Source organism: Sarcophilus harrisii, chromosome 2 (genome assembly GCF_902635505.1).
Source record: "Sarcophilus harrisii chromosome 2, mSarHar1.11, whole genome shotgun sequence".
Lineage (NCBI taxonomy): Eukaryota > Metazoa > Chordata > Mammalia > Dasyuromorphia > Dasyuridae > Sarcophilus > Sarcophilus harrisii.
The window spans coordinates 573,662,326-573,681,279 of record NC_045427.1 but is presented as its reverse complement, the minus strand read 5'-3'; the positions used below and the strand labels follow the sequence as shown (position 1 = coordinate 573,681,279).

The 18,954-nt window shown below is 38.5% G+C and overlaps 1 protein-coding gene across 1 annotated transcript in view; it reads left to right on the top strand.

The window, feature by feature from the left end:
- Positions 1-7,872: 7,872 nt before the first annotated feature.
- Positions 7,873-18,954, top strand: part of HSPA12A (heat shock protein family A (Hsp70) member 12A) — a 95,046-nt gene continuing 83,964 nt past the window's right edge. Inside the window, exon 1 of the mRNA XM_031955925.1 lies at positions 7,873-8,096. Coding sequence (XP_031811785.1) covers positions 8,057-8,096 — 40 coding nt within the window. The 5' untranslated portion in view covers positions 7,873-8,056. The remainder of the gene's footprint in view (positions 8,097-18,954) is intronic.

Here is an 18,954-nt window from a genome sequence, read left to right as displayed (position 1 = left end):
TTCAATCTGTTCATTATGTTTCTGTCAATGCAGCTAAAAATAGTGTTAACTTTGGGGGTCATAATGTTGATTCACACCAAGCTCCTTATCTACTAAAATCTTGAAATCTTTTCACATATACTATTGTTTGGGTCCATCTCCTCCATCCTACATTTCTATAGTTGATTTGTAACCCAAGCATAAAATTTTGCAAATATTCCTGTGAAACTTAATGTTAATAGATTTGTCCATTGTTTTAGTCTTTTAATTTGTTTTAGTAGGCTGATCTTGTCTATTGTGCTAATTATCAATTCCAGCTTTATTTCATCAAAACATTTGGTGAACATCCAATCTATGCCTTCACTAAAGATTGTAATAATACTAAATAATACAGGACAAAAAACCAGATTCCTGGAGTTTTTCACTAGAGGTCTCCTAGGTTTAACTCAGTCTATTAATCAAATTTTGGGGGTCTGGTCATCCAACCAGGTGACCCATCCAACTATCTTGTCACCCAGTCTATATCTCGATGTGTTTTTCTCAAGACTACCATAAAAGATAAGGGCATCTAGTTGGTTGTTGTCCTTTGTTCTTAAAGAAGACCAAAATAACATCACAATGTTAGAGTCAACTGTGTACAACTGTGGCTGATCAGACTTAACATTAACTTGGAATATTTTGCCACAGGTCGGGAATAAATAGTTTATATGAACAGTTGGGGCAGATTCTCTAATTTTGCACATCCTGCAGGGGTTTTTGGAATTACTTCAACTCTGCTTTGCTTATAGAGTACAGCATCTTCTCTGATGAGGGCATGCATGCCATGCTGAGTGGTCTTGTGCCAGTGTCTCTCATGGCATTTAAGTGGAAGCAACTTTTGTGAAAGTTTTTGTATTGTGTGTGTGTGTATTGACTGCAGAGTGGAATCCCTGCTTGCTGCAATAATCAGGCTGACAATTTTAAGGCATCTTTTCTAGCTCCTTCCTCACATCTAGAGATAAGCTGTGTGATCGATCCTTAAGAAGCTGCTCAGACACCTAGGTGACTCCTGAGTCCCACTGCTGCTTTCAGTGAGAAGACTCTATGTCCTGATCCATCTGTGTACAGGGTTGTGACTTTAGCTCCCAGTGTATCTGCACCTGCTGCTTCATCACTTGCCCATTGTCATAGGACTTGGAGATAGCTAGAAATGGTAAACTGGTGTGAGTAATGAGTGATGTCTTTTGATTTATGTCAAAAAATTCATGCAACTCTCCCTCACTAAGGGTATTTAAGTGACACAGAGCCCTGGGTTTGGTGTCAGCAAAATCTGAGTTCAAATTCAACCCTATACACTTACTAACTGTGTGATCTTGGGCAAGTCAGTTCACCTTGTTTGCCTCAGTTTCCTCATTTGTAAAATGAACTGAAGAAGGAAATGGCAAACCACTGCAGTGTCTTTGCCAAGAAAACCCCAAATGGTGAGCCATGACTAAAGTGACTGAACAACAACTATAAAAGATTAGAAATGTCTTGTTATATAATTTATTTATGGCATTCCCTAATCTAAATGTTTAGTAACATGGCTGGGATTGAGGAGGGAGTGACAAGATTAGTTTGGTATCTCTTGTGACTGAATCCATTGCTCTTAATGATCTTTGCTCCCCAATTTTTAAGGTTCTCACTAATCATTCTTAAATCAAGCTGACTCAGGAGTTTATATGGGTTTCCATTATTTACCAGTTCAGTTTATAATTCTCATTCTGAAAACCATTCTCTGCAGCAATAATAATGCAAGCAAACAAGCATTGAAAAGTTCTGTCTTCGGGGCAGCTAGGGGATAGAGCACCTGCCCTGAAGTCAGGAGAACCTGAATTCAAATCTGCCCTCTGACACTTCTTAGTTGTGTGACCCTGAGCAAGTCACTTAACCTCGATTGCCTCAGGAGAAAAAAAAGAATTATGTAATAGAATTGTACCCAAAAACAGGACTGTGGGGACTGAATGTAGATCACAACATAGTATTTTTACCTTTTTTGTTGTTGTTTGCTTGCTTTTTTTCTTTCTCATTTTTTCCTTTTTGATCTAACTTTTCTTGTGCAGCATAAATGTGGAAATATGTATAGAAGAATTGTACATGTTTAACATATGTTGGATTATTGTCTAGTGGACAGTATAGGGAAAGGAAGGGAGAAAAATTTGGAACACAAGGTTTTATAAGGGTGAATGCTGAAAATTATCTTTGTATGTATTTTGTAAATAAAAAGCTATTATTAAATAAACTAATTTTCCCCTGCCCCAAAAAAGTTCTGTCTTCTATTTCTATGTCATTTATTCCTCCTAAGCATCAATCTTGTGTCTTATTTGATCTCTCTTATCCTTGATATGACTGAAAAATTCCTTTTCTTAGCCTAATGTATTGTAATGTATGTTAATTTCTAAGTTAATTTGGGGCCTTAGCATCTATTACATTATAATATTGGGCCATTTTTAATCTTTCTTTTGCTTCTACTTTTTAAGTTTTTAAGAATCTAACTGGGTTAGTAGTTTTTAAGAATTTAACTGGGTTATTGAACTCCCATTGTGTCTTTAGAAAGCTTCTGCTCTTTAGTGATCATTGGAGAAATTTCTGTTCTTCTGTTTGAAATTTCTGTTTTTCTGTTCTTCAGAGCATTCCATCTTTTTGATTTTCCATTAATAATTTCAACCCATGGGATTCTACCTGTTCTTTTCCTGAAATCTTTGAAATCTACCATTCCCAGATTTAGTGCATATGTCTGATTGCGCATAGTCTTCTCTTCTCTATCATAAACGATAAGATTCTGTGATCACTTCCTCCCAAAAAACCTTCTATTTTCACTTTGGCAACCAATTCTTTCACAGTGGTCAGTATCAGGTTCAGAATAATTCTTCTCCTCATGGTTTGCTCAAGCTTTTGAATAATGAAACAATCATCAAGACAAGTCAAAAATTTATCAGCTCCTCTTTATTTTTAGAATTTTGATCTGCAATTAGCAAGCCATTACAGACATGTAGTCTCAGTTTCTGTAAGTGAAAAATGGCAATATAATAGCATTTTTTATTTTACCCATAAGTTATTAAAAGAATACTTTCTCAATTTTAAACTTTTATGTAAATATGAACTGTTTTTTCCTTGAAAGGTTTTGTGTGTATACATGTTGTGATCATATCCCATTCCTTCTAAATCAGCTTATTTTATTAAAAAAAAAACTCATTTTATTAGGTCTTTTATAAATGGTCACTCATGATATTAGTTTATATTCAAAACTCCAATTACTGTATATCTCAGAGTACAAATCACTTTGATTTATCAGACAACCTAAAATTTCCTCTATTGAAATTCAGCATTTGACCTACACTTAATTCTTCAGTAGAGGGACCCTCAACAGCAGAATAACTGGTATTATTGAGGTTCCTCTTGCTTAACATGTGGCTCAGCAGCTGGCCAGAAAAAAGCTCTCTTAGCCACAATGACTATAATGTATATTGCATAGTCCTTCGTAGTTTCACTTGGGATATCTCATTTGAGCTTCACAATGACCCTGTGACAAGTAGAGCAGGTATCATAATCTTCCTTCTACAAGTGAGAACCAAAGCAAAGATAGATGAAGTGATTTGCCTAATGTCATATGACAGAAGAACTGAGAATAGAATCCAGGTCTTTTCTCCCCTACTTCAGTCATTTGGTTCTATAACTGTTTTCTGGAGGGAACTATCTAAAAATGAGAGGTGGTCATTTGCTTCTATGTCCAATGTATTAAATCAACTCCGATATAAGAAAAGCTTAAAATAAAATAAAAAAACATGAGATTGAAATTAATTATTAACTGTCTCTTATACAGAAGGTACTGTGGTTGATGCGAAGGATGCAGAGAGAAAATGAAAGGTTGACTTATATGCTTTGATGTATGAGAACATACACGAAGCCTGCATATTGTAAATCAAAAACAGAATAGGCATTGTCTCTCCTGTTTTACTATAAATGAATCTGTCGGTTTTTACTCTCCTGAGGACCAAAGGTCATCCATTGCTCCCCCATCCCCCACCTCCAAGCCTCCATTCACTCTTGTTTCTCTTGACATTAATAGGAGTTGTAAGCACTTAGTGAGGATGGAACCCTGCCGCTGGCATTTGGGAGTCAAGCTGGAGATGGGCAGCACTATTTCCAGTTGGACATCATTTAGGCAGCAGTCAAACAGACTTCCTTTATGTTTGCATGTGTTGTCGCAGAGAGTCAAACTCTTGACTATCCCAGCGTATTTAGAGGCTGCCAAATATAAAATGGCTGTGCTAGGCAGAAAGTGCTATACTTTAGGGTAAAATCATAGAATTTTAGTGCTGGAAAGAGCCGATGAGATCATCTAAGCCTCACTGCCCAGCACATCGAGGGCTCTGCACAAAGTAGGCACTCACTAAATGTTTAATAATGATATGAGATTGATCTTGTCTATTTTCCCCAGCTTCTGCAGATGGGAAACTAAGGCTCAGAAAAATTTAATGACTTAACCAAAATATAATGGAAAGAGTACTAGATTTGAAATGAGAAAATATGGGTTTGAGTTCCCTTAGTAGCTTAGTCACTTAATAGCTGTGTCAGTCATTTAAATTCTCTGGACCTCATTTTCCTGCTCTGTAAAATGAAGGGGCTGAGTTAGATAATTTGTAAGGGTTTTTTTTTCTCAGAATTACCTATAAGAAGAATTATCATCATCAATTAATGCCTTAAGGTCTGCAAAGCAAAAAAATAAAAAGTTTATATACGTTATCTCATTTGATCCTTAAAACAGTCTTGTAGGGTAGATTCTCATTTTGAAAATAAGGAAACTGAGGTGAAGAGAAGTTAAGTGACTTGCCCAGGTTCACACATTTAGTAATTATCTGAGCTGGGATTTGAAGTTACATATTCCTGCTTCCAATTCAAATACCATTGATATGTATCAAACTGCTATAGCATCCAGAAGAAATCCTCAAACTCCCAGAAATTCCGTTCCTCTGAGAGAAAAAAATGAACGAAAATCTATTTGCCCCTTTCATCTGCCCTACTATTATAGGCATCTCTACCCTACCCGTTATCATAATTTTCCCTTGTCTTATTTTCACAATGCCTAAACGTTGACTCCCCAATCGAATCCAAATCCTACAAATTTGGCTTATCTGACTCATTACCAAACAAATAATAACAATACATAATAATCTGGGTCGAACATGAGCCCTTATACTTATAACCCTTATCCTATTTATTGCTACCACAAACCTTCTAGGTCTCTTACCTTACTCATTCACCCCAACAACACAAGCTCTCTATAAATATTAGCATAGCTATCCCCCTTTGAATAGGCACTGTGGTTTTAGGCTTCCGAAATAAACCAAAAGCTTCATTTGCCCACTTCCTACCACAAGGAACTCCAACACCTCTTGTTCCTATACTAATTGTCATCGAAACAATTAGCCTCCTTATCCAACCATTAGCATTAGCAGTACGACTAACAGCTAACATCACTGCTGGCCATCTATTAATCCACCTAATTAGCTCCGCTGCCTTAGCACTAGTATCTATTAACATTGTATTATCCTCAATTGCACTCATCATCCTTTTCCTTCTCACCATTTTAGAATTGGCCCTATGATCCAGGCCTATGTCTTCACTCTGCTAGTAAGCTTGTACTTACATGATAAACTTGAATCCGGGTACTCTAAAAATCTAATGATTTTTTTTTCATACTCAAGTTTCCTTTTCAAAGGGAAATTGAACATTAATGAAATGCTTTTTTCCCCCTTTCCTTCTACTACAATCCTCTCCCCCCCTTTAGGGCTCTGTCTGTAACATTTTCTGCACCTTTTCCCATCTTAGGTCACTTTCAGATACTCAACAGTATTCTGGTAGTTAGGCTCCTTTCTGGTTCAATATTTCTTTAGTTTTTGTCTCTGAAGACCCTGAGTGCTTCAGCAAGAGTGAATGATTTTTGTCAACCTTACTCTGTAGATAGCAGTGATCAATAGATGTCATTGACTGCTGAAAACTACAGGTGCAATAGGTTCCATTTTACATGTCAAGGAGAATACTGACTTAACCACAATACATGGATCCGAAATTTAGAGCTGGAAAAGGATCTCCTAAATGGTGATCTTCAATTTTCTTTTTTTTTTTTTACCATTAGGAGAAACTGAGGCCAAGAGAAGTAAAACTATTTTTCTGAAACCAGGTAACTGCTAAGTGAGAGGCAAGACTTGAATGTCTGTCTATGGACATCAAATCCAGAGGATCACACCATTTATATTCATAGTCGGAAAAAGAAAGTGAGGAAAACACTCCTACTCTTTCCATATTAAAGCACATAAAGACCTATGCAAGTCAATTGTTTTATTTCCAGCTTCTCTATCTCAGGGGAATCATTCTTTCTACTTTCAGGCATCAATTTAAAGAAGGAGAGCTGAGTTACTGCTAAAAATCTCTCTCTTCCCCCGGAGGCCTACTTGCTCCATAAGTATGCCGAGGATCCCATTAGTTCAAAATTAAAGAACAGGATCCTAAGAAAACATATGTTTGGATTTTACCTCGGAAAGTTGATACTTATAGAAAAGTTCAGGAACTAACATTATAAGGTGACTGGTCCAAAAAGCTCCAAAATAGGAGCAACAGCTATAAATTTGTGAAGAAATTGGATGGGAGGAGCAGTTCATATAAATTAATAAATTCATTGTGGAAGCCTAGTATTACTAATATTATCATTATTCTTGGAGCTTAAAAAGGGACCGAATCTGAATCCTCATATGGAAAGAAGCATACGGCATCCAAGAAAACTTAGGGAAACAGTTGCTATGGAGTTTTTTATTCTGGATTATTCACAACACCTACAGTCAAAGCTATATTCAGGCAGCCTAGCACCAGATTGAGTACTGCAGACACTGCCTTGACATTCAGAAAGAGGCTTCTATTTCTGGACGACTATTGGGTAGCTCAAAGTAGCTGCATAGTCCCATGATTTCAGGAAAGTACGTTTTCATTCTATAGAATCTTAAAAGTCAGAAGGATCCCTTAAAAGATCTACCCCAACCTTGACCTGCAGCTTAAATTTCCATGTATTTTTTTTTATTTTATCTCCTTCACTTTTGTTTTCTGTTTACATAATATTTCTCTTTTCCCACATCCTCTATGAAGCACCGGAGCCAAAAGTCATCTGTTTGCCTTAGACTACTCTTAGATCTACTTACTTAGATCTACTCTTTGGGAACCGTTTAATTTAAAATTCCAAGGCCCTCTGGCTTTCGACAATGCTGGGGTTCCCAAAGTGAGGGAAAAACGTAATTGGAACTGCTTGAGGGGAAACTGAACTTAAGACAACAGTCAGGGTTGAAAAACAGCAAGCGTCAGAGAACCAGAACTAGAATGTCGGGCGCCCAGTTATCTTTAAGAGTTTTAAGTTCTGACATCAGAACCAAAGTATGAAATCCTCTCTCTTCATCCGGTTAGGAACTCTACGCCCAGGGTGGGATCTGGAAGTCAGAGGTAATGTCTTGGTCAAGGACCCGGCCCGGGGTGGGAACAAGGATGAGGGGGGTGAGCTGCGTAGAGAAAAAGAATCTTGAAAGGGAGGGGCCCTGCAGAGAGGAGGGGAATCATAGGGAGAAGGAGGTGAGAGGAGGAGGAAAGAAAGGGGGATGAAGGAGGGAAAGGGGAGAAGGGGGAAGAGAGAAAAAGGAGGGAAAAGGACTTAAAGCTCATACTGAGACTTTCTTTTGACTGGGCGCATTGGGTGGAGGGAGGCAGGTAGCGAGCTTGAGGTGAGAAGAGAAAGAGCGAACACTTTTGGGGGACCGCTCCTCTGGACCGACGAGGAGGTTTCAGTATCAGGAGCTGAAGGCGGGGGAAGTGAAGAGAGGAAAGGGGGAGGGAAGGCAGGAGGAGGAGGAGGAAGGAGGCTGGGAGGAGGAGCCGCTGCCTCCGCGTCAGAGAAGCCTCGCACTGCCCAATGGCTCAGACCCCAGCGTGAGCTGCTAGCAGAGGAGCGAAGCCGCGGACCAACGGCGGGACTGGCAGGGGAGCTTTTCGTTCTGGGCTGTGCGGAACAGGCGCAACCATGTCGGAGAAAGAAACCGGGAGCGATGCGGGGCCCCGAGGTGAGCTCGCTCATTCGCTCTCTTACTTGGCCAAGCAGATGGGGAGAAGAATCTCACCTAGGCGAGCGCTGCCGCAAGGGCACGAGTGGGTGGGAGGGAAGAACGGAGGGAGCTGCCTGCGGCCGGCCAGCCCTCAGGGGCGTAGTGGGTGGAGCTGGAGCATTGTCAGCATCCCCTTCGGATTGGAGGCCCCCAGCGTCCGCACCTCGGGGTCCCACACTCGGTCCTCTGGCTCGCCATCCTTCTATTCAGGTTGAAGGCTTGGAGAGGTTGTGGACGGGGATTGGGAGCCTAGCCCTAATTCAGGCTGGGGTTCCTGCTAGCGTGGGAAAATAGAAACGTACCGTTATCCTCCTTTTCTATCCTGCCAGTTCCCCTGGGCTCTTCCTGGAGCCTCGACTTGGAGGCGCTGAAAAAGGAGACGCTCAGGCCAGTCTCCAAGCTTTGGGGCTGGGACGGGGGAGCCCGGCTCTGGGAAGCAGAGGCCAGGACTGTCAGGATCCCCGGCCTGTCACGTGCTCTTTTCCCTTCTGAGGAGACTCTGCAGCAGGGACCGCAGTCCCCCACCCGCCCCCCTCCTCCCACGCGAGAGCCCTGGGGCTTCCTCCCCGTGCACTCTTCCTCCCTGCCCTAGCCTGCTCCACTCTGCTTTTCCTGACGCCACGGGATTGCACACAGCACATGCGACTCCCTAAGGGAGGCAATGCAGCAGACGCGAAGAGATCCAGGATAAGGGGGTGGGGGGGAATGAGGGAGGGAAGATCCCGCGCCCAGTTCCTCACCCCTAAGTCCGTGTTGTTCCCGCGCGTCCTCCCTGGGTGGGGGCTCCATTCCTGGCAATACACTAGCGCGAGTAGAGAACCTTGCCCCGAATGGGCGTTTTCAGTGATTCGTGACAGCTCTCTTATTCACCCTTCACCCACCCCTACACGCACCTCTGGGCTCATTAACCTCCCAGGAGCCTAGGGAAGTGTCTGTAGAATTTACTGGAGGAAAGACCCAATAACATACTCTCTCCCGGGCATCAATAACAGTTTGTAGCAAATTCTAGTTACCGTTAGCCGCACTTTTTTTTTTTTTCAGATCCATCTTCCAGAAGATTAAAAAAGGAGGATCGGGGAGGGTAGTGCAGCAAGGGACAGTCAAGAAACGTTAGAAATCTAAACTGTGAAAGGAAAACTGTGTTACTTTACATCCTCTTTTCTTTGTAACACTTTCTTTCTTTTCCTCTCCCCTCACTGTATCCTCCTTCCCCCCTTCCCCATGTACCTGCACACTTTGAGTGTACCAGAGATCTGTTTCCATATGTGCCTGATCTGTTCTGGGCAGTTCTGAGAACGTTGTAATGATTCGACCCTTTCCTGAATAGGTCTAAGTGTGTGTGGTGGGGGGAGGGGAGTCCTTGGTGTGAGGGTGGGACTATAACTTATATGTAGCTAGATGCTGGAGGGATAGAGTGATTGCCGGACTGCAGTGCTCATTCAGCAAAAAAAGGCAGACGGCTTCCATTTTGAAAAGATGATATACAGTGGAAGAGGTCTTTTGGCATAGTAGATGGAGAACTAGCCTCAAAGCCAGGAAGCAAAGGGTTCAAGATGAATCTCTTGACATATGTTGTCTGCATTACCTTGGACAAATTACTTAGTCTCACAAAGCTCACTCGAGATTAAAAATTGCAATGAAAGTACTCACTTGCATTGGTAAAGGGAGCTCCCTCTCAGTTAACATTAAAATCACAGATACTGATCTTTGTCTCCCAACGAATACCACATTTTATTGGAGGGGAGATGATAAAAATGGGAGATTTGGTGAGGATTAAGAACTTTTTTTCTTTTAGCTTACTGTATTCAAAGTGAAAAGTCTTACTCTTTGGGAATACTTGGACAGGAACTAGACTTGCATACTAGCCTTTATGTAAATATATTTAAATATATATATATATATATATGTATGTATGTATTTAAACACTTTTCAGGGGAAGAAAACTCATTTCAGGTCTCATGCTTGAGATCAGTCTTGTTGACTTGACCGAGCTGCCAAAATGCAAAGTAACTACAGTTTTCTCTTCTTTTCTATTCGTTTGTTCCTTCTTTCCTTCTTTCCTTCCTTCCTTCCTTCCTTCCTTCCTTCCTTCCTTCCTTCCTTCCTTCCTTCCTTCCTTCCCTCCTTATTTATTTCCTTCCCCCCTTCCTTCCTTCCTTCTTCTCTTTCTTTCTGGAGGAAAAAAAAAACTATCCAGATGCCTCATGGAAGGGATAGTGCATATTTTTATACAGTTAATTGCAAGTTTATTATTGTGTAATGATGAAATTCAATGACTATGATTTAAAGAAAATCCAACCAGGAAATAGTTATACTTTAAAAGGACACACACTAGCTACCAAGAAAGTGACAGATCTGTCAAACTCCCAAATGCTGTCATCTTTCCTATTCTCCCAGGAGCACTCAACCTGTCAGGAAGATAGGAGGCTGAAGGAAATAGATTAATATCCTGACTTAATGATTGGTTAACAGCAGAGAACACCTTCAATCTATAAATAAAACCTCATGGCAGGCATTCTGCCTACCCCAAGCTTGCTCACACCTGCCACCCCAGCCCATTGTTCCTGCAAATGGAAGAAGTAGCACAGCATTGCAGTAGCTGATGTAGTAGGAATGGGAGGATCCCGGCACCAACTCTGATGAGAAATGGTTTGCATAGAGCAACTGGAATTTGGTCCAAAGAAGAAACATCCCAGAAATCCATTGCTTTGCACAAACTAAGTGCTTGTTGAATTTAATTTAACTAACCTAAGTGAGTTCTCTACAGTGTTATTCTATTCTTCAACTCCAGTTCAAATGGAAAGGAATATAGCTGAGGCAATATACCAAGTTGTGTTTACCTGACCACCACTAAAAACTAGTTTGGGAAATTTTCCCTCAACTTCCTTTTGACAGAATAAGCTGATTTTGGGGAAATCATATACAAATAACTTGAATTTTCATATGTGAAAAAGTTGTTTGTCTTGCCTATAAACTCCTTTTACCAAAGATGAATATTATAAAGACAATGAAAGACATAATGATGTATAGCCAGTTTTTCCTTGCATATAATTTTGCAACAGATTCCATCCATTCCAGAATTTATTTTATCTGACTGCCTTTACGTTCTTTGAATCATAAATTTTTGAGCTTATAGATTAAGATGGTCCTCAGAGGCCATTTAATTTAAACTCTTCATTTTGAAGATTAGGACACTGATGCCAAGAAAAGGTAAATGATATGACTAGTGTCACACTGGTGGTAAGCATCTGTGGTAGAATTTGAATCTAGATCCTCTTGACTCCAAAGGCCCAATGTCCTTTCTGCTGTGCTAGAGTCATGAGATAGATATGCCAGGAAAAAAAATAATAGTCCCTAAGCATTTTTCATATCATTTAATATCCAGTGTTGTCTAAAGAATTTTCATAAAGGTATCATTTATTTCCTCATCAGATTTCCTAGCACTCTCTGCTGCTTGTTAAACTTTTTCATATTCCAGTTTGAAGAGGTTATGTATTTATGATTCTTCTTTACTAGCTCATAAGCTCTTCAAGGACACTCTTTTGTATATTTGTATTCACCTTCAGTACATAGCACAATGAGTTGAGCACTTAAATACTTATTGAATGAGTGGGTGAATGTTTAGATGAAGCTAAATAAAGTAATGGGCATGAACAAAGAAAATTGCTTATCAGATGGCTTTTACAAATCAGGTATCAAGTTGGTATTAGTAATAATGACTTTTAGAATAGAGGCTGTTGATAAATAGGGCTAGGATTGAAGTGATTGAATTCGGGGAAAGGAATAATAACTATAAATTTTGAGGACAATGGAAGGATGAGTTTGCTAGGCAAGGAATTGGTTCTTTAATGGATTGAAGATGTGAAGAAAAAGAAGGATTATGGGACAGAGTATGGCAGTGAGGAATCAAACTGACTCTGTCCAGAAAAGGCTTGTGCTAAGTGTTATGAAAAGAATGTAAGCCAACTGGAATGGTGGATGGGGGACCACAATTCACACCAGTTCAAGTCAACAATGGAAGTGGAAGAGATGTCAATCCCACCCAACTATTGCAAATTACACCTCTAGTTGTAGTTGTCTATTCACTCCCTGCCAACCTATGGCTTAGTTACATCATTTAGAGTTAGAAACATCTAAGGAAACACTGTGGTAGGATTAAGAAATCCATTATCCCTTGACTTCTCTGTTTCTGCAGTCTATGTTCATTTAATCAACAAAGTTTATTAATAACTACTGCTACAGAACTGTGATGACAGCGTTACCACCCTGGATAACTGAGAATCAGCCGGAGTCAGGATAAGCAAAAGTCCTCGGTCTTTAGTCTTGGTCTTTAGAGGTAGGATTGAATTGGATGGAAGCAGAATCTCAGTGACCTTCCTTCTTCCTTGTCTACTGCCAAAGTGACTCTGGGTAGTTTTACTCCACCCCCTAGTCCCTCCTACAATTCTCTGTATACACCAATTATTGAGCCAGCACAAAATAGTGGGAAGGGACATTTTCCAAGCATATGCTTATAGAGTATTGTCCAATCGGTAATTAGCCTTAAGTGCTCAGTTGTCCGGACCTCAGTGCATGAACTCAAGAGTTTCGGCCCTCTACACAGAACACTTGTGTGCACTTTGAGGAATGCAGTGATAAATCAGGAATCCTTATCATCAAGGAATCTGTAGAATAGCTGAGGAGGATCATACATTCTACTTTGAAAAGTTAAGCAATAATACAAGTTGAAATGTGAGAAGTATCCAGTGAATAGTTTTTAGAGGAGAAAAGTATTACTCTTGTCAAGTTGGGTATGTTTAGGATCATTCAGAGAGACTTTAGAGATGTTTCAGAATGAACCACTCATTTAACAGATGAGTAAACTGAACTTTGGGACTGGCTTGAGGTCACAAAGCTAGTGAACTTCAGAGTTGGGATATACTTTAGGTTCCTTGAATTCAATTCCAGTGTTCTTTTCAATTCATGAACAAAAGGTGTGGTTTGAACTGAAATTTAAAGACATGAAAAGGTTTGAATTGGGGATAATGAGGGAAGATGGACACTTCAGATAGTAGAAACAAAATGATCATTGGAGTTGAGAATAAGTAAAAATAATCTAGGGAAAGTATATCCAACAACCTTACTTGAGTGGAGGGTTCATTTAAGATCGTTGAAGATAAAGTTAGAAAGATAGGTGAATATAAAATGATTGTGGTCTTGAAAATCAGATATAGAAGGTTAGATTTTATATTGATAATTGGGCAGCCATTGAAGATTTCTATGCAGAGAAGTGATGTGATGTAAGTAATATTTTAGGAAGCTTATTTAGTGATGGCGTACAGGTCAAGGAGTCAGAGCATCTAGTTAGGAGGCTTCTTTGGGTGTAAGATTAAGGATAGGATGAGGGTGAGGAAGTGAGAATAGAAAGAAAAAATGAATATGGAAGACAATGAGAAGAAATAGGCAACATTTGTTTATATTGACTATGTGAAGAGAATAAAAGGAAAAATTAAGTAAAACTGTAAGACTCTCTGCCTAGAAAGTGATGGTATCATTAAATAAAATATGGATAATAGGAGGGAAAACTAGTTATAGATAAAGATAATGTGTTCCATGTCAGACCTGTTAAATTTGAATTGACTTTTGAATACCCAGTTAGGTCCTGCAAGCAGTCAGAAATGCAGAATTGGAGCAAGTTCTAGATTAGAAACTGGGGCATCATTAATATAGGTAGGATAGATAGTTATAATAGTGGCTCTTCATGAAAGTATATAATAAGAACCGCAGAAGAGAGAACAATGAAACCTGGCACACCCATAATGAGGAGAATGAAGGAAACTACTGGAACATTTTCACAAAGTTGCATTTATCTGGGAACATATTTCAGTTTATCAGGATTTTTTTATCCATCCATTAGTGACCTGCAGACTGACTCCTAGCCACTTAAATATTCTGAGGCTACATCACTACTTGGGTCAGAGAGAAATGACAGACCTTTAGACTATGGTCAAACTAACCTGTAATTTTTGTAAATACAGGCACTTAGGAATTGACATTATTTTTGGCAAAGAATAGCTGTAGTACTAAAAATGATGTGTGTATCAGTAATCCTTTAGGAGATGCTATTTTGATTCCAAAAGTGCTTAAGTGAAAACTTCAAACTCAGTAAGGCAAAATGTACCCTTCTATTTATTAAAGTTGCAAATAATTAAGATCACAGGGTTGAGTAAGTAACTCTTAATGAAGTAATGTCATAGCTGAGTGTTCTTTCCAAGTGTAATCTTAATATGCTAGTGATTATGGCAGTAGTTCAGTTGTTGGGTTAGAAGGTTGAGAATGAAAAGATTAAGGAAGTCAAGAACAAAGTTTAGAAATAAAACTGATCATATTGAAATGTGTATGGCTCGTTCTTATTTTTTTCTACAAGTTCCTTCAATTCTTTGATTTAGAGAATTACAAAATTTCAGAGTTAAAAAGGATCTTAGAGAGTCAATCGAGTTCCACTCATACTTGTTTGAAAACTCTCTATACTATCCCCAAGTAGTTCTCTATTCTTCCTTTGAAGACATCTAGTGAGAAAGAACACATTACCTCCTAAGGTATCCATGCCAGTTTTGAAAAGCTCATAATTATTAATAAATATTTCATTATATCTATTTGAAATCTATTTTTCTTCAACTTCTACCCTTTGATCTTAATTCAGCCTTCAGGAGCCAAACAAAACAAATCTAGTCCCTCTTTCTTGTGACAAACCTTCAATCACTTGAAGATATTTTCCTCATCTCACCTGTCTGTCTTCTTAAGGATAAAAAATCCCTAGTTCCTTTAATTGTTTCTTTTTTTTAAGCATAATCCTAAGGTCCTTCACCACTCTATATATATATAGAGAGAAAGGTCTTTCTCTAGCTGCACTCCTGTTTGTCTTTGTTCCTCCTAAAATGTTCCAGACCAAAAAACATATCACTGCAGATGTGATTTGACCCAGGTTTATGATCACCCATTGTGTTCTGGACACTTTGACCTTCAATGTAGCCTAAGATTCCATTATCTTTTTTGGCTCCCATGTAGTGCTGTTGATTTAAATTGAGCTTATTATACCCTGCCCCCAAACTCCAATGTTGTTTTTATATGAATTATTGCCTAATCATGCCTTATCCATTATATTTGTGAAGTTGAATTTTTTTGAACCCAAAGTATAAGATTTTTCACTTATTTCTTCATGTTATAAGGATTAAATTAAGATTCTTTCCTGTTGTGTTATTTATGGATTCAGCTTGTCAATCAGCATTGGCTGCCCCTCCCAACTTTATCATATGCAAATTTGATAAGCACACAACCTATGACTTCCTTGGAGTCATGGATAAAAATGTTGAACAACACAACACAGGTTCAAAAGTAGATGAACTCAATTTAAAAATATCATTTATAAACATTTAAACTAGTTACTTAAAACTGTAATTATTTGGATAGCTCAGATCTCTGAGCCTACATTTCTATGAATTATTCAGATAACTCTTGTTGCCTGAATTAATTTCCTTTGCCACTCAGAGTCAAAAGGTAATACCCAATTCTGTTGACTTTGTTCATTATAAATATCTTTGGTCTACTTTCTTTGGGATAGTGCAAGTATAGGATTCCATCTTCTCTTCTTTCTCTCATGTCCTTCTCTGGAATCTGCTTAATTGTGGGTTTGGATAATTTACTTGGATTTCTTATCATTACTCCTAAAAAGCATGGCAGTGATAGTTGAAGATCACTCCATCATCTATAAGTGAATATCATAGAATTTCCTTTTGCCTGTTGAGGGCAGAAGTGAACAGAGAAGGATTTTAGCCAAAGGCAACATAATGATCAACATTGTGGACTTAGAAACAGAAGGTGAATTCAAGGAACAATATGCAGAACAGAGGTGGAAGACACTGTAGTAAGAAATAAGTAGAGAAGGGTTGGCAGGAGGCACACTGCAGAAGAATTCAGCTTAGTGTCTGTAAAACACACATCTGGCTTAATCCAAGAATGGTCTCTGATCACTCATGGTCTTAGCAATGACCCTTAGGTAGATGTGGTGAAATATTAATGGTTTTTCTATAATGCAATCATGCTTTGTGTGATATCAGTAATTTACATGTGACATTTAAAAGGCTAACTAGACATCCTATCAGGCTTTTCATAAATTCTGTTGGGTTTTTGTTTTTATTGTTTGTTTTTGCAGTGATAGCTGGAAAAGGTTGACTTGATAGGATTCATCCAGGTGAACAAAGGTCTCTCTGCTCAAGTGAAAAAAAAATGAAGAGAATCTCTTGATCTTCATTAAAAGGAAAGAAAGGAGAGGAATATTGACATAGTAAAAGATTCTACACCAACAAAAACATAAGACTCTTGCCATCCTTTGGTTTTTAAGTGGATAATTGTTGGTTGTCAACTTTAGCTTACAGAGTTGGAGAAAATTGTTTCTGGTGTTAAGATGATCTTTCTTGCCTTAGGTAAACAGCTAATCTCAGTTTAACTGAGGCAGTGCTCCATCAGTGATAAAAGACAGGTAAGAAAAAAGGCAGAGAATGACCCCTTTTACTTAGTGAAGAAAGGAATGACTGATTTGAATTAAAATATAGTCCATTCATTCAGAATCTAGCCCTTTATCCAACATACCATGCATGCTGCATGAATCAATCATGGAGTTTTCTTTTTTTATTGTTTTTTATTATAACTTTTTATTCATAGTACATATGCATGGGTAATTTTTTACAACATTATCCCTTGCACTCACATCTGTTCTGATTTTTTTTTCCCTTTCCTCCCTCCACCTCCTCCCCTAAATAGCAGGCAGTCTTATACATGTTAAATAAGTTATAGTATATCCTAGATACAATATATGTGTGCAGAACCAAACATATCTTAGTGCACAGGAAGAATTGGATTCAGAAGGTAAAAATAACCTGGGAAGAAAAACAAAAATTCAAACAGTTTACGCTCATTTCCCAACTTTGATTCTCTAGGTGTAGCTGATTCTGTCCATCACTGATCAATTGGAACTGAATTAGATCTTCTATTTGTCGAAGATATCCACTTCCATCAGAAAACATCCTCATACAGTATTGTTGTTGTATATAATGATCTCCTGGTTCTGCTCATTTCACTCAGCATCAGTTAGTTAATCATCCATTGACATATCACTTTCTTGTGCGCATAGCACTAGACCTTCATTACTGGGTAGCTAGCGATACAATAGATAGAAGAGTTGGGACTGAAGTCAGGAAGAACTGAATTCAAATTTGACCTCATACACCTACTAGCTGTATGACTTTGGACAAGTTACTTATTCCTGTTTGCCTCAGTTTCCTTCTCTGCAAAATAAGATGAAGTAGAAAATGGCAATATTCAGTATCTTTGGCAATAAAATCTCAAATGGGGTCTTGAAGATTTGGACATGACTGAACAACAGATGCATTCATCATCTTTTTTGAGCATCACGACAACCTTATGAAATAAGCACTGTATACAGATATTATCTCTATTTTACAGATGAGAATATGTGAGATTATAAATAAACTCAGGTTGCTACTAATTCCAAGTCTAAGCCCCTAGTATCAAGAATTAGAAATGCTCTAGATATTTCCCTCTCCTCCCTCCCAAACCCAGGATATTTATTCCCCCAACATAAACCCATAAAATAATAAACTAAATAGACAAGTTAGATGTTATCTAGACCAGCATCCCACCACATGAAGGGCTTCTTTCCTAATTATTCAGGGTCTGTCTGAATAATGAAATGGACCAGTCATTTATTTCTTTGGACAGCTCTAATTGCTAGAAATTATACCAAATCTTATATTGAGCTGAATTCTGCCATCCTGAAACTTTGATTAATTTCTCTTGCTTCTTCCATCTGTAGCTGTACAAAGTATGTTTCATTCCTCTTCCTCACTTGGGCAATCCTTAACTAGCTGAAGACACACTGATCATGGTTCTGCCTCAGTTTTTTTTCTTTTCCAAGCCAATCATCTCCAATTCCTTCAGACATTGCTCACAGTGTGCTTTTTATCTTTCAGAAGAGTGTTCTCTGAATTTCTTCCTTGTCAGATATTTCCAGCTCTGTCACATCTGCTCACACTTCCTGCCTTTAAAGTGAAATGAGGTCTTGGTGCAGCTGTAGAGCATGGAATGTTTGCCAGACATTTGCTGTGTGTTTCTCATCAGGGAACCTCCAAATACAGCTGAAGTTTGAACCTTCATCCTACATCTCCTTCTCGTCTCTTTCTCATAGTCATAAAATCCTCAAGTGGGATGATAACTGCAGGGATCATGTTGGGCATTCTTGACCCAGACTGATAAGTATTGAACGCTATCTTGACATCTTCATTTAATGAGATTCTTTAGTTGCCCTTAACCTGTTTCAGGCTTGGAAAGGTTTTTTTTTCCCATATTTGCTGTATTCATCCAGTTACAGAAGTTCAATTTCTTCAAGAGTTATAAAATTTTCAGTTGTCTCTCTCCCATAATGATTCCTTCTTGTTTCAATCTTTTTAAAGAACTTCACTTGCTAGATGGTTAGTTTATTATCCTTTACCAGAATTTCTCTATCCCAGTGAAAAGGAAAATCTATCCTTCCCTTAAAAGGTACTTATATGATTTTATTCGTATATATATATATACATAATATATACACAAATATACATTATACATACATATATATGTATAGACATATATACGCACATATTTGCATGTTGTCTTCCCTTATATAATGTGAGGTCATTAATGTAGTGACTGTTTTTTACTTTTCTTTCTATCCCCAGCACTTAGTACATAGTATGCACTTAATTAAATACCTATTGACTGA